Source organism: Hippopotamus amphibius, chromosome 10 (assembly GCF_030028045.1).
Source record: "Hippopotamus amphibius kiboko isolate mHipAmp2 chromosome 10, mHipAmp2.hap2, whole genome shotgun sequence".
NCBI lineage: Eukaryota > Metazoa > Chordata > Mammalia > Artiodactyla > Hippopotamidae > Hippopotamus > Hippopotamus amphibius.
The window spans coordinates 288,241-302,500 of NC_080195.1; the positions used below are offsets into that span (position 1 = coordinate 288,241).

Genomic DNA, 14,260 nt, shown 5'->3' on the forward strand with positions numbered 1-14,260 from the left:
TCAGCAAAATTAACCATCTTTGTTTCTGTGTGGTGGGATTTAGGGGGTAATATTTTACTTTCTTAGATGTACTTTTTGTATTGCTTTAATTTTTAACAGTATAAAAATAATAGTTCTTAAAAGCAATAAACAAGGTGCTCTTTGAGCCCCCTTGGTGGGCTGCCTTGTGCACGGGTGCCGTGAGGGCACTGGGCCCCGCAAGACCGCTTGGACCCAGGACTCCCCCGGTGCTCTTGTCAGCCTTGACCCTTGGCGTCTCCGAGCCTCTGCGCCATGTGGCCTCTCGGGGCACTTGCCCGCGTCCTGCTGGCTGCAGTCGTGGTCACCTTAGCTCTCTCTGCAGCCCATCTTCAGTTCTGACTGCATCACCTCACCCAGCTCTGCCCCTTCCTGCTGGGAGTGTTCTCAAGACAAAGTCCTTACCATCAATCTGCTCCGCGGCCTCCTCCGGTTTAACCCTTCAGGCCCGAGCCCGGGCCGCGTGCAGCAAAACCAGCCTTGCTGGGGACAGTCTCCAACACTCCCTCAGGCGCTGTGCCGTCTGTGCCCACTGACGCCTGTGGAAGACCCCCCCACTCCTGTTGATCTGCTGGGGTTTTGTCCACGACGCACCCCTACGGCAACAATGCACAGCTGACTGGCTCCACAGCACAAACAGGACCCTGACTCCTGTCCCTCCATGTAGCCCAGCACCCAACACAGGTAAGTGCACCAACAAATGGGGCCACATCTGGGGAGACAGTCAGGTGCAAGGATGGTGCCAGTGTCCAAAAGGCCCCTTCAGGACTCTCCCAGCCACTAAAGAAAGTGACCCTGTCTAAAACAGGGCATCATAGGCATGCAGGTGCCATCGGGTCACACGTGCTGGGTGCCTACTCTGCTCTGCGCCTCACAACATCATCACCGGACAGGAGACACTGTGGGTCTGAAGGTGTCCGTCACGGACACCGGCTATTCTCAAGTCCGGGGAAAAGAAAACAACTGGCAAAGTGGTGAGGCCGAGTTTGGTAGGTACCTCTGAAAAAGGATGACCACAAGTTAGCTTTAGTGACGGAAATTCTAACATTTCATTACTCGTGGCCAACAGTGACCTTAAGGTCAAGCAAACATTTCTTCGTCCACAAGGTGGGGATGGTAATAACTGCTAACACTGTAACGGACGGCGAGACTAGAAAGACACTGCGTGTAAGGAAATCGTCACGTGCCTGGCACACCGCAGGTGCTTAACAAGCATCAACTCCCTTTATCTTCTTCATTCTCCATTACGAGTATAATTAAAAACGGGATGAAAACCTGAATTTGCCATGAGAACATCACTGAGATAAGAAAGTGGGTTACACTGTGGAGTCTGTGAGGATGAACAGGTGAGGCTGCCCTTGTGATTTCCGCAGACATGTTTACTTGATGTCTGTTCTCTAATTGCTGTGCGTGTCGATTCCTGGCAACTGCCATCAGTTACTGTCTCCATTCATGCTGGAATGTTCTAACCCCTGAAGAAAACACCTATTATTTTAGGATAGGAACATTTCCGGCAAGGGTGGTGGTGATTACATTTGAAGAGGAGATATGCTTAGGGATAATTTCCAGCAGAGGTGTGTCAACTTTCGTGAGTCTACAGCATAGCTGCTGATTGAACTACCTCCTTGATGCGGATAGAAAGTAGTCACGAGACAGGTGAAGCACCCCCTTCTTTCACCTGCTCTGTCACCTCCCAGCCCCTCGCCTTCCTCCTGTATTTCCAAACATCCTCATCCTACCTGTCTTTTGGGGAGCAGCTCAGGTATCACCTTTTATGAAGCCATCTTTCTCCCTTGATTCCTCCATGAAGGTAACTTCTCTCCACATACATTCTGACAGCACACCACATACATTCTCACGCGCACTTTGCTCACCTCACTTTCTACTGTCTGCCTTCAGGAGTGCTGTGTGACACTGAGCCCACCCCCTACATTCTCTGGTTACCAGCTTCTCTTTTGCAAAATGAAAGGGGTTGAATGACCCCATTTGAATATCTATGGGGCCTAGAGAGTGATAGTAACCAAGGCCATCTAGTCTATCCTGGTAACAGAGGTCATCTGATCTACCCTGGTAAATGAGGCCATGTGGTCTACCCTGGTAATGAAAGCCATCTGGTCTATGCAGTACGTGGGTGTGAAAGGCTGGCAGCAGCTAACCACACTGATAGCAGATTCTCTAAAAGGAAACCTGAGTTGTTGCCTCAAGAAATGTCTGCTGAGTGACCAGTGCAAGATCTGTACCAGGTGCTGTGGGCCAGGGAGGTACCAGAAGGGTCAGTGCCAAGCACACACGCAAGGACAAAGGACTTGAAGCCCCGTAATCAGCTGGTTTTAAGTGAAGCAAAAGGGAGACCATCCTGGCAGCCTGACTCTACCAGGAGAAGCCCTTCAGAACGTGGTCCTTCCCAGGTCTCCTGCTGGCCTCAGAGGAGTTGCTGACAGGTGGGAAGAGGCTTGGGGGGCCTTGAAGAGGTGACAGTAGCCCAGCTAGCAGCCAGTAAGAAAACTAGGACCTTGGTCCCATAGCCACAGGAATAGAATTCTGCCCACAGCTCATGAGGCCCCAAACCAAGGGTACAGCTGGCCAAGCCTGGGCCTGACCCATGGTCACTGGGGAGCAATAAAGGGCGCTGTTTTCGCCACTAAGTTGGGGTGGTTTGTCATGCAGAAGTAGACAATCCATCCACTGCTGAGTGGGTTTCAGGGAGTCTGCGACCCCTTTAGTTGTGCAGTGTCTGTGTGTGTGGTGGGGCAGCTCTGTGCATGCTTCTTATTTTTGAGGAGGACCCAATGTTTCGCCAGATTCTCTGAACAAGAAGACAAGCTCCCTAGAGAAACTGGGCACAGTGAGTGCTGGACGGAGAGAAAATCCAGAGCTGGCCAAGTGGGTATGAGTGAACCCAGGTCAGTTTTTTATGAAAACACTGAGCATCAGGATCTGGGGAACAGTAGGGAGACACTGCCGCCTCTTCTAGTTGTTGAGATCTCAGAACACAGGAAAGTGCTGGGCTTTTCCCCTGGCACAACCATCTCACTGTCAGCAAGCCAGTGAGCACTCCTCACACTCTCCAGAGCTTCCTTTGTCTGTCTTAATTGGTATGGTTTACAGAAAACAAGTGACACGGACTGAATGAATATTTTGCACTATTGCAAAAGATAAGCTGATCTAATTATCATCCAACCTCAATCACGCTGGGAGAAACAGATTATCGTATCTATGCTGACACAGAGACAAGATTTATTTGTTTTTTCTTCTAGGAGAGGCATTTTTCTTTTTGAAATTAGAATGATACACAAAACTGATTACCCCTGGTCATCCACCTGTTCACGTACAACCTGTTCCTCTATATTTTCAGGGTGTGCTCAGAGAAACGGACAAAGTAAAACTCAATGAGCTGTCAGGAGGAGAGTTTACAGGAATTCTGTGCTGAGACCAGAAAGAATCAAGTAAAGGGTCAAGTCTGTCTGCAAATTAGACGTTCTCCCTGGAATCCATCAATAGTGTATCCACTTGCTGGGCATGGAAAAGATGTAAATTGTGCATAACTAAAAGATACAAATTGGATGTTGAGAATTAATGGGAAATTATGAATCTGCCAATATTTAATTTATTTTCATACTGGCAAACATGTGTCATTAATTAAGAGGCACCTTAATGGAAGGATTACAATCTGGCGAATCAGAAAGCCAGGCGTCCCACCTGAGGCAGTAGGAGGTTCTGGAAAGGAAGCAGTAGGCTGACCTTACCTGCCTGCCAGTGACCTCTCAGCCCTGTGGTGAAGGGGACACAATTCCTGGGCCTCTGACCTCACCGATGTCATGTCTCAGCGAGGAGGAAGAGGCAGTGGTGACAGCAGATCATGTCTCTGCCCAGGGGGAAATGAGATGAAGGTCATCGTGGGTGTGGACAGGACGCTGCCCAAAGCTCGCACTTCCCGGTGTGGCTGTGTCCTGTTTCCAGCTCCATGGAGACAGTGGTCCATTGTCTATTCTCAAGGATGCAGACCTTGGGGGATGGTGGGCCTGTCCCAGTTGGTGGGCTCTCCCCGTTGGTGTACCATCCTGGTTGGTGGCCCATCCTGGTAGGTGGGACATCCTGGTAGGTGGGACATCCCGGTTGGTGGGACATCCTGGTTGGTGGCCCATTGTGGTTTGTGAGCCATCCTGCTTGGTGGCCTATCCTGGTTGGGATCCATCCTGGTAGGTGGGACATCCCGGTTGGTGGCCCATCCTGGTTGGTGGTGCATCCTGGTTAGTGGGCCATCAGTTTCATGGGCCATTCTGGTTGGTGGGCCATCCTGGTTGGTGGCCCATCCTGGTGTCCAGGCCTGGTTGGCGGCTCCACTTGCCAACCTTTATTAAGCTCAGGAGCTTCACAGCAACTAGTCTCAGGCTGACAGAGCTCCAGAGCCAGCAGGGCATCCTTGATGTTTCACCTGCCTCTAGAAGGTTCTACTTGGTGGGAAAGACACCCCTTAAGGACACAGAGGGGTGATGGGGAAGAAGAGCCCTGGAGAATGGGGCATCCATGCTGGAAGGAAAGAAATATAATGATCTCTTTCATAGGTGATATGATCTTATATGTAGAAAACTCTAAAGATTACACATACACAATTGTTAGAGCTAATATATGAATTCAACAAACTAGCAGGATACAAAATCAAAATAAAAAATCAGTTGCATTTCTATACACTAGCAGTGAACAATCTGAAAAGGAAATAAAAACAATTTCATTTATGGGAACATATCTCAATATAATAAAAGCTATTTATGACAAACCCACAGCCAACATAACTGGAAGCCCTCCCACTAAAATCTGAAACAAGACAAGGATTCTCTCACCACTTCTATTCAACACAGTATTGGAAGTCCTCACCACGGCAATCAGACAAGAAAAAGAAAAGGTATACAAATTGGAAGGGAAGAAGTAAAATTGTCATTATATGCAGAGGACATGACACTATATATAGAAAACCCTGAAGACTTCATACAGAAACTACGAGAACTGATAAACGAATTCAGCAAAATAGCAGGATGCAAGATTAACATGCAGAAATTGGTTGTACTTCTTTATTCTAAAAATGAAATATCAGAAAGGGGAAGTAAAAAAACAGTCCCTTTTAAAATAGCATCAAACAAAGAAACAAACAAACTTAGGAATAAACCTGACCAAGGAGGTGAAACACTTACATGCTGAGAACTATAACACATTAATAAAGGAAACTGAAGACTATTCAAAGAAATGGAAAGATATCCCATGGTCTTAGACTGGAAGAATTAATACTGTTAAAATGGCCATACTAGCCAAAGCAATCTACAGATTTAATGCGATCCCTATCAAATTACCCATGATATTTTTCACAGAACTACAACAAATAATCCTAAAATTTATACGGAACCATAAAAGACCCAAATTTGCCAAAGCAATCCTGAGGGAAAAAAACAAAGCAGGAGGCATAATGCTCCCAGACTTCAGACAATACTACAAAGCTACAGTAATCAAAACAGCATGGTACTGGCACAAAAACAGATATATGGATCAATGGAACAGAATAGAGAGCCCAGAAATAAACCCACACACCTGCAGTCAATTAATCTTCAGCAAAGGAGGCAAGAATATACAATGGAGAAAAGACAATCTCTTCTGCAAGTGGTGTTGGGAAAGCTGGACAGCCTCATGTGAATCAATGAAGTCAGAACACACCCTCACACCATACACAGAAATAAACCAAAAATGGCTTTAAGACCTAAATATAAGATGTGACACCATAAAACTCCATAGGCAAAACATTCTCTGCCATGAATTGTACCAATCAGTCTCCCAAGGCAATAGAAATAAAAGCAAAAATAAACAAATGGGACCTAATCAAACTTATAAGCTTTTGTACTACAAAGGAAACCATCAACAAAATGAAAAGACAGCCTATGGACTGGGAGAAGACATTTGCAAATGATGTGACCCACAAGGGCTTAATCTCCAAAATATACAAACAGCTCATACAACTCAATATCAAAAAAACAAACAACCCAATCAAAAAATGGACAGAAGACCTAAATAGACATTTCTCCAAAGACATACAAATGGCCTACAGGCACGTGAAAAGATACTCAACATTGCTAATTATTAGAGCAATGCAAATCAAAACTACAATGAGGTACCACCTTACATTGCTCAGAATGGCCCTGATTAAAAAAATCTACAAACAGTAAATGCTGGAGAGGGTATGGAGAAAAGGGAACCCTTTTGCACTGTTGGTGGGAATGTAAATTGATACAGCCACTATGCAGAACAGTATGGAGGTTCCTCAAAAAACTAAAAATAGAGTTGCCATATGACCCAGCAATCTGACTCCTGGGCATATATCCAGACAAAACTCTCATTCAAAAAGATATGTGTACTCTAATGTTCACAGCAGCACTATTTACAATAGCAAAACATGGAAGCAACCTAAATGTCCATCGACAAATGAATGGATAAAGAAGATTTTGTAGTTATATATAGTGGAACACTACTTATCCATAAAAAAGAATGAAATAATACCATTTGCAGCAACATGGATGGACCTAGAGATTATCATACTAACTGAAGTAAGTCAAAAAGAGAAAGACAAAATACCGTATGATATCATGTATGTGGAATCTAAAATATGACACAAATGTACTTATTTACGAACAGAAACAGACTCAGACATAGAGAACAGACTTGTGGTTGCTAAGGGGGAGGAGAATGGACTGTGAGTTTGGGATTAGCAGATGCAAACTATTATACATAGGATGGATAAACAACAAGGTCCTACTGTAGAGCACAGGGAACTATATTCAATACCCTGTAATAAACCATAATGAAAATGAATATGAAAAAGAATATACATATATTATATATATAAACTATTCAGAGAATGAAAAGACAAGCTACAGAATGGGAGAAAATATTTTCAAATCATAGATCTCATGAGGGACTAATACCCAGTATAAAGAACTCATAATTCAATGACCAAAAGCTAATAATCTAATTCACAAATGGGCAGTAACTTCCCCAGGCATTTCTCCAAGGAGAACAGCCAATGAGCACACGGAATGTAAACGGAAACCACCACATGGTGCCTATGCACAACCATGAAGATGGCTGTCACGAGGAAAATGGAAAATAACACGTGACGGTCAGGACGTGGAGAACCTGGCACTCATGTTCGGCTGGTGGGAATAAAGATGGTGCAGCCACTTTGGACCACAGCCTGGTCCAAAGCTCCTCAAAAGGTTAACACAGAGTTACCATCTGATCCAGCTATTCACGCCCAGGAGAAATGAAAACAAATGTCCATGCAGAATCTTGTACATGATGTTCACAGCAGCACTATTCATAACAGGAAACGGGGTAAACAACCCCAGTGTCCATGGACAAATAAACACAACGTGCGTATACACACAGGGGAACATCGTTCAGCCTAAAAAAGGAAGGACAGTGGTGATGACTTTACAACACTGTGAATGTGCTTAACGCCACTCAATTGTACACTTCAAAACGGCTAAAATGGCATATTTTATATTATGTGTATTTTACCACAATAAGAAAGTGTATTTTCATGGATAGAGACAATGCCATCCTAAAACGCTGCATTGATTGACTGGTGTTATTAAAACTCGGTCTCACTGAAAACTGGTGATGGCTTCCATAACAAAAAGAAGATCAAACAGAAAAACACGTTCTTGACATTATTCTCAAAGTAGAGAAAAGGAAAAAAAAGAAGAAAACAATAAATAAATTCAACTAGAATCAAACTACTTAAACATGAACATTTCAATATCCATATGACATTCTTAAAACAAACTTTCAGACACAAGGTGATTTAAAACTTTATAAAAATATGCATACAGCTTCAAACTATACAGTTCATTGAATTTTACAGAATGTCCATTTTTAAATTTAAGACATACACAATTTCAAAGAAATTTTCAATTTTATCCCAATTTCTCATTTAAAGGCTCAGATTACAACTACCTATTATGTACAAACACATGAATAAATAACATGGCAGAAATGTCCTCAAAGTTCCCAGGGTTTGGGTTACAAAGAAAACTCAGAGAATTTCAACTTCTCTGTGTATAAGAATTAAGTCTCAGCTCATTTCATATCTGTTTTTCCTATTTTCTTGTCAAATATTAGCTCTTCTTAAATAGATGTACTGATCTTATTCATTGTTTTTCTCAGGAAGGATATGTGTGATCCAGTAATTAAAGAAAGCTGAGATTACGCGGACATAGTCTGGAAAGCAGAAAGAAAACAGAACAAAAAATAAAATAAAACAAAAAATTCAAACAAAAAGAAAAATCATAAATTATTATTTTGTAGATATTAGTCCTTAGGCCCAAAGTAAACCCTGGAATGATCTGATAAAACACAACTCAGGTGTCGAAACGACACTGATTGTCAGCACACTCGTGAATCCCACGAAAGTAGGGGTGAGTCTGGGATGTTCGCATTTCACTTGGATACAAAAGTTCTGTTAGACCTGAACTTCATAACATCACACACAGTATTACATGCTTAACATCTGAGCACAAAGAAAAGCACATACAATTGAAATGAAACAGAAACAGAAGTTTACATCAAAGGTGGACAAAGTAGCAGGAAGCTAGAAGCAGAATTCTAAGTGAGATGAGCTGTGATGGACGGCACTCAGGAAACTGTCCCAGGAACAGCCCGGCAAAGGGCCTGAGCTGAGGTCACAGCCCCTCATTTCAGGCCTCACTCCTCGTAAAGACACTCACCGTGGGGCACGCAGATCCGGAGGCTCCAACCCCAAGAGCACACACACCCTATCTGCTCAGATCTCAGTGCCTGAGGGTGGCCGACTGCTGCTGAGGCCCGAGATGCACTTTCCAGCAGAGGCTGAGACCGCGGGGAGGGGTCCTCGCACGCTCCATGCAGAAGCACAGCTGAGGTGCCTCCAAACTCATCCCCCGTCCTGCCCCGGGCCAGCTGCCCGGCCCCCCAGCCTCAGCCTCTGCCTCAGGCTCCCAGGGATGACGGTGCCCAATGTGTGCTCAGAGGACTCAGGAGGGTCCAGGGCAGGGATGCTTGCAGTGCCTTCAAGGTGCTTGGAGCACAATAAAAATCCCACAGATGGTGATGTGTGTGTACACGCAGGGGACGGAACGTAATATGTGAGACCAACTGTAGAAACATGTGCACTGGCCTTGGGACACAGCTGCTACACCCCAGTCATGAAACACCCACAAACTAGGAAAAATAATTGTTGAGGCAGCAGAGAGAGAAAGCCCCCTCTGCCTGCTGTTAAAATGCTATTATTTCCAGGCTTATCCTATTGACAGGAGAGATACAGCTACTAATTAAAGTTCATAAGCTACTTTTATGAAAAAGAAACCCATTTCAGAATGCTAAATCTGAATTAGACAGAACCAATATTTGAAAATAAAGCTTCACCATTTGTAAGATTTCATTTTACAAAGTAGCTAGACATAGAAAAACTTCGATTGCACATCCTACACGTGCTAAAAAGGAATCCATTTTCACAGAAAAGTGCTTCATACATAAATTTTAGTTCCACCAATTGCTCAAAGTAAGTGCTTGTAGGCAAAACCTGTCCAATGGTTTCACCGTAAGAAGCAAAGAGAAGCATTTTAACTAAATGCCCAGTCGCTGCCCCAGACGCTCCTGATGCACCTGGAGCCACGCGTGAGGAACGGCTTCAGCGTGAGGAACTCAACTGAGTTTTAAATGATTTACCTTCTTCTCTCATAAAAACTTCATGTTAGTTTAACTTAATAACACTGGCTTTTTGCAACCTGAGATAAAACTTTCTTACGGAAACGGAAATTTTTAAACACAGACTAGAGTGGGCCCGACAACCAGCAGTAAGGAAGGTGCCAATGCTGGCATGGAGCTGCGGTCCCAAGTGTCCGGGGACCAGCGCCCACTCCCACGCCTCAGGGTCCCCTTCCCGGGCCGGTCCCTTGGGCAGTCTGCTCTCCCTTCTCCCGTGCCTCCGCTGGTCCGACTTCTCACGGCAAACACCCCCAAAGGCGCCTTCACTCCATCTCTGGTTCCTCCTCCCCCACTCTCTGGATCCCACCCTGACAAGGCCTCTGTCCTCCCAGACTCCACACTGCTCTGTAAAGGTGACCGGCAGTGGCCCTCCCAGGCCTGAGTCCCCACACCTGGACATCGAACAGGCACCTCCAACCTGCCCTGGTCAACACCTCACCTGCTCCTCTGACTGCCTTTCCTGACTCATGATGGGCTGCAGGCTTCGTCCAGGGGCTCAGGCTACAGAAGGTCCACATCTGGTCAACTGGCAGACCCTAGTGATTCTACCTTCACACCCGACCCAAATCTGACCATGCCTGGGGGCAGCCATCTCGCCGAGAGTAGGACCAAAGCCCCCACTGTCCCCTGATCCCTTCTCTAGTCTGAATGTGATGGCCAGAGAGATCTTGCTAAGTGCAGTCAGACCCTACAGGCCTTTTAGCAGCCCCCACGTCTCCCAGGACAAAGGCCAACAAATTCGGCATGTCCTCCAGGGCCCAACGTGACCAGGTCCCTGGCTGCTCTCCTGCCCCCTTCTCCGCCTTGCCCTCTAATGCAGGAACACTCCCCCCTTGCCCCATGTCTGTGCTGTGGGCTCAGCTGCACGAAGCACACGGCGTTGGTGTCCTCTGTCCCCACCAGAAGGTAAGCCCCGAAGGGCAGGCTGCACCTCTGCTCTCTGCACTGAAGACCCGCGGAGCGACCAGTGGCGCACAAGCAGGGCAGACATGGCCTCCCTCACAGATCAGCTACTGGACGTACGCGGGAGGCAGGTCCTCCTGGAGACCCCACCTGACAGGGGCCTCGTCAGCCTCCGCCATCCACTTACTAATTACACATATACAGGTGCCACACTGCTTCACTGTTGGCTTTACTGTTATTTCACGTGACAATATGTGAAATATGTCAGTCTTGACTCTTCAGCTATACTATGAGGTTTCCAAGAAGAAAAACCACTCTCTGTTCTCATTTTGAGATTATGGTGCCAGGAAATCTGCAGAATCACTTTCATTCACTCAACTGCAAGTGGGTCCAGTGCCTGTCTGGGGTCAGGCACGGAGTTCTGCTCTGTGCTGTGCAGGTAAAGTGCTCTCCAAAAAGTCCTGATCTTCCGACACTCAGGGTCTGCAGATTTCTGCGGCCTGAGTATTCCCACTGTGGACCGTTTCAAGCTGCCAATGTGAAGTCCCCACCCACGGTGCTGTGAAGACCCGAGCACAGCCAGCCCCAGCACCCCGGCACTCTATAGTCTGCACGGAATGGGTACCCAACAAAGGTTGAGGAAGTAAACAAAAGAGAAATCATCTTACAGTTCAACTCGCTTTTTAACTGTAGGGGTTCAGGAAGGCAGACCAAGATATTTGGAGGACAGAAAAAAATGTACCTTCTCCAAATCTAGCAGAGGAAAAGGAAAAGGGAAAAAGAAATGAAAAGGGAAAAAGAAAAAGAAAGGAAAGAACTCTTTCACTCCCATTTAAACTAATAAAATTTTGGTCCTAAGAGTGGAGTTCACAAGTCTGGAAAATTAGATTGCGCATGCATGTCTGCATATATTATGTGAGATATTTTTATAGCAAGAGAGATGCAAGAAGCATATTCCTCTGTGGGAATCTATTCCTCAAGCCATATGTACATCCTTATATTTTCTGATTCAGGACTGTTTGGTGGAGAGTAAGTTCTTCAGAGGCAAAACCCAGACAAGTGTCTAAAGCAGCACAATGAATAAAGTGCACAGTACATACCGGGTGGCATCCTGCAATGTTCTGGGAACACTTCCAGGGCACTCTTCAGTCTTTCAGTGTCTTGCAAAAGTAACAGCGTTTTCATGTGATCCAGAATGAACACATCCGAGGAGGACATGCTGTGAGTTTCAAGATGTTTAAATAGCTCTTCAGTGGTTTCCATAAAGACAGCTGAATCTGAATCCTTGGAGACACCTAAACAAAGACAGGGTCACTCAGAAATGCATTTTTACTCTTGTAAACTGAAGATGAGGTTTCACCTCTTAAAGAAAGCCTCAAACGTATATTTCTACTTAGAATGATGTGTTTGGGACATAAAAAGCCACCACGAGAGACAATCAGGGCAGACCTTTGAAAAGCAAACAAAATACAACTGTTGAACCACAGTGGATATGTGGTGCCTGTCATGGGCACCGATCTCGTGTGTTCTCTGTACTGGAATTCACACACGGAGCAGGGTAAACAGACAGGAAACCAAGCCCTCTGACGGTGTCAGGCATCTGCAGAGATGGGCATCTGGGATGCTTCAGGGAAGCGAGCACAGTGCCTTCCCCGCTGCTGGCTGGCTGCAGGCCCACTGTGTTGCTCTGAGGCCGTTTCTGCATGAGTCCTGGCTGGTGCTCACAGAACGTCTAGAATCCGTGACTTCGTGGCCTTTGCCAGCTGCCACCTCTTAAACATCCCTCCTGTCCCAGTCCCACAGGTGAGCCTCCTTCTGACCCAAGTGGCTGTCATGCTCCTTCCGTGTTCTCCATCCTTTCCTCGCCCTCCTTCACTCTGGATTCTTCCTTTGGCCTGTCTTGCAGTTACTAATTCTCGCTTATGCTGAATCTAATCTCCTGTTTGAACTTACCTTTGAGATCTTTTTATTTTTAAAATAAATAAATTTATTTATTTATTGGCTGTGTTGGGTCTTCGTGGCTGCGCACGGGCTTTCCCTAGTTATGGAGAGCGGGACTACTCTTTGTTGAGGTGTGTGGGCTTCTCACTGTGGTGGCTTCTCTTGTTGTGGGGCACAGGCTCTAGGGGCACGGGCTTCAGTAGTTGCAGCACATGGGCTCAGTAGCTGTGACTCTCAGGCTCTAGAGCGCAGGCTCAGTAGTTGTGGCGTATGGGCTCAGCTACTCCATGGCATGTGGAATCTTCCCGGCCCAGGGCTTGAACACGTGTCCCTTGCATTGGCAGGCGGATTACGAACCACTGCACCACCAGGAAGCCCCTACCTTTGAGTTCTTAATTTCAGTTATTATATTTCTCAGGTCTAGAATTTGTTTGACTATCCTAATAGGTTCAAATTATCTGGTGAGAGTCTCCGATTTTCACCTGTATTCTCCATCTTCTCCCTACTTTTTGGACCCCTCAGTCACAGCCATTTTCAATCCCTTGTCTGGTAACACCAGTGTCTCCACCCCGTGGCCTCTTTCTACTGTTCTTTTCCTCATGGTTTCGGCTGCACAGTCCTATCTCTTGCTGTGCCTGACACACTCCGCCAAATGAACGTGAAAATCACAGGGTCTTGGCTAACGATCTTCCTCCAGAGAGGGCGCCCCCTTGCCCCTGCTCAGGGGACAGAGAAAGGGCAGTCGACTGAGTTGACCGCAGGGTGGCTGCACGTCTGGCCCGCGGCTGTCCCCCTGCACCCGAGCACGCGGTCGGGTCAGCCCTGCCCGCTCGGCCCCTCGAGACACCACAAAGGCCGCCCTGCCATGGGGAAGACCTCTGCCCGGTTTCCCTCCTCGCATCCCACAGCTCAGGGCTTGGCCAGGGTTTTGAGGGGGGACCAGCAGAGTGTCGCCTCTGGTCCCTGACCCTGCTTTCTCACAGAGCCGGCCAACCCCGGGCCCTCCACGTTCCTCCCCACGCCCATGAGACCACCAGGGCTCTGCTGGTGTGCCTGTCCCCCAGGGCTGCAATACCCTTTCCCCTTGGGCTTCACCCAAGCCCCGTCCAACCTGGCAAACACCGTGAGGGAAGGAGGGCAGCGGGATCGGGCTCCCGGCCTGTGGTTCACCTCCTCTAGGATGTGTCACAGCGCTTTTCCTCAGCAGCTCTTCAGACTCCAAGTACAGCTGAAGCTTCAGTCCTCCTTGGCAGGAGGGGTTTCTCATGCGGAGGACAGAAAATCCACTGAAATCTCCCTGAACCCACCTCTGCTCTGTGGTGCACCCACCACACCCTCCAATTGCTGTCACGTGCATATTTGTTAAGGATGTTTTCAACTTAATCCAAAGTGTGCATAAATAAGCGAAAGAGGAAAAGGGTTAATCTTCTCGGTTAAAATGGATCCATTAATCATGGCATTTTTGCATCACTGTTTAAGTCCAGTCCTCACCCCTCAAGTTACTATATAACCAGTATTTCTCCATCCTGTTTGTGCTGGAGTCTGGGTGCACTAAGCCCACCACATCTCCCGAATCTACCAGGGACGGGTCAGGACGCGGGCAGTCATCTCA

At 46.6% G+C, this 14,260-nt stretch overlaps 1 protein-coding gene across 4 annotated transcripts in view; it reads right to left on the reverse strand.

The window, feature by feature from the left end:
- Positions 1 to 3,286: 3,286 nt before the first annotated feature.
- The window catches only part of ERICH1 (glutamate rich 1), a 54,638-nt gene continuing 43,664 nt past the window's right edge, over positions 3,287 to 14,260 (reverse strand). For 3 of the 4 annotated variants that reach the window (XM_057697714.1, XM_057697716.1, XM_057697712.1), the window contains 2 exons: positions 11,808 to 12,002; positions 7,860 to 8,280 (listed from right to left, as the gene is read on the reverse strand). In XM_057697714.1, coding sequence (XP_057553697.1) covers positions 8,207 to 8,280; positions 11,808 to 12,002 — 269 coding nt within the window. In that variant the 3' untranslated portion in view covers positions 7,860 to 8,206. Of the gene's footprint in view, positions 4,549 to 7,859; positions 8,281 to 11,807; positions 12,003 to 14,260 lie in introns of those variants that run through there. The other variant, XM_057697713.1, reaches the window with a different exon arrangement.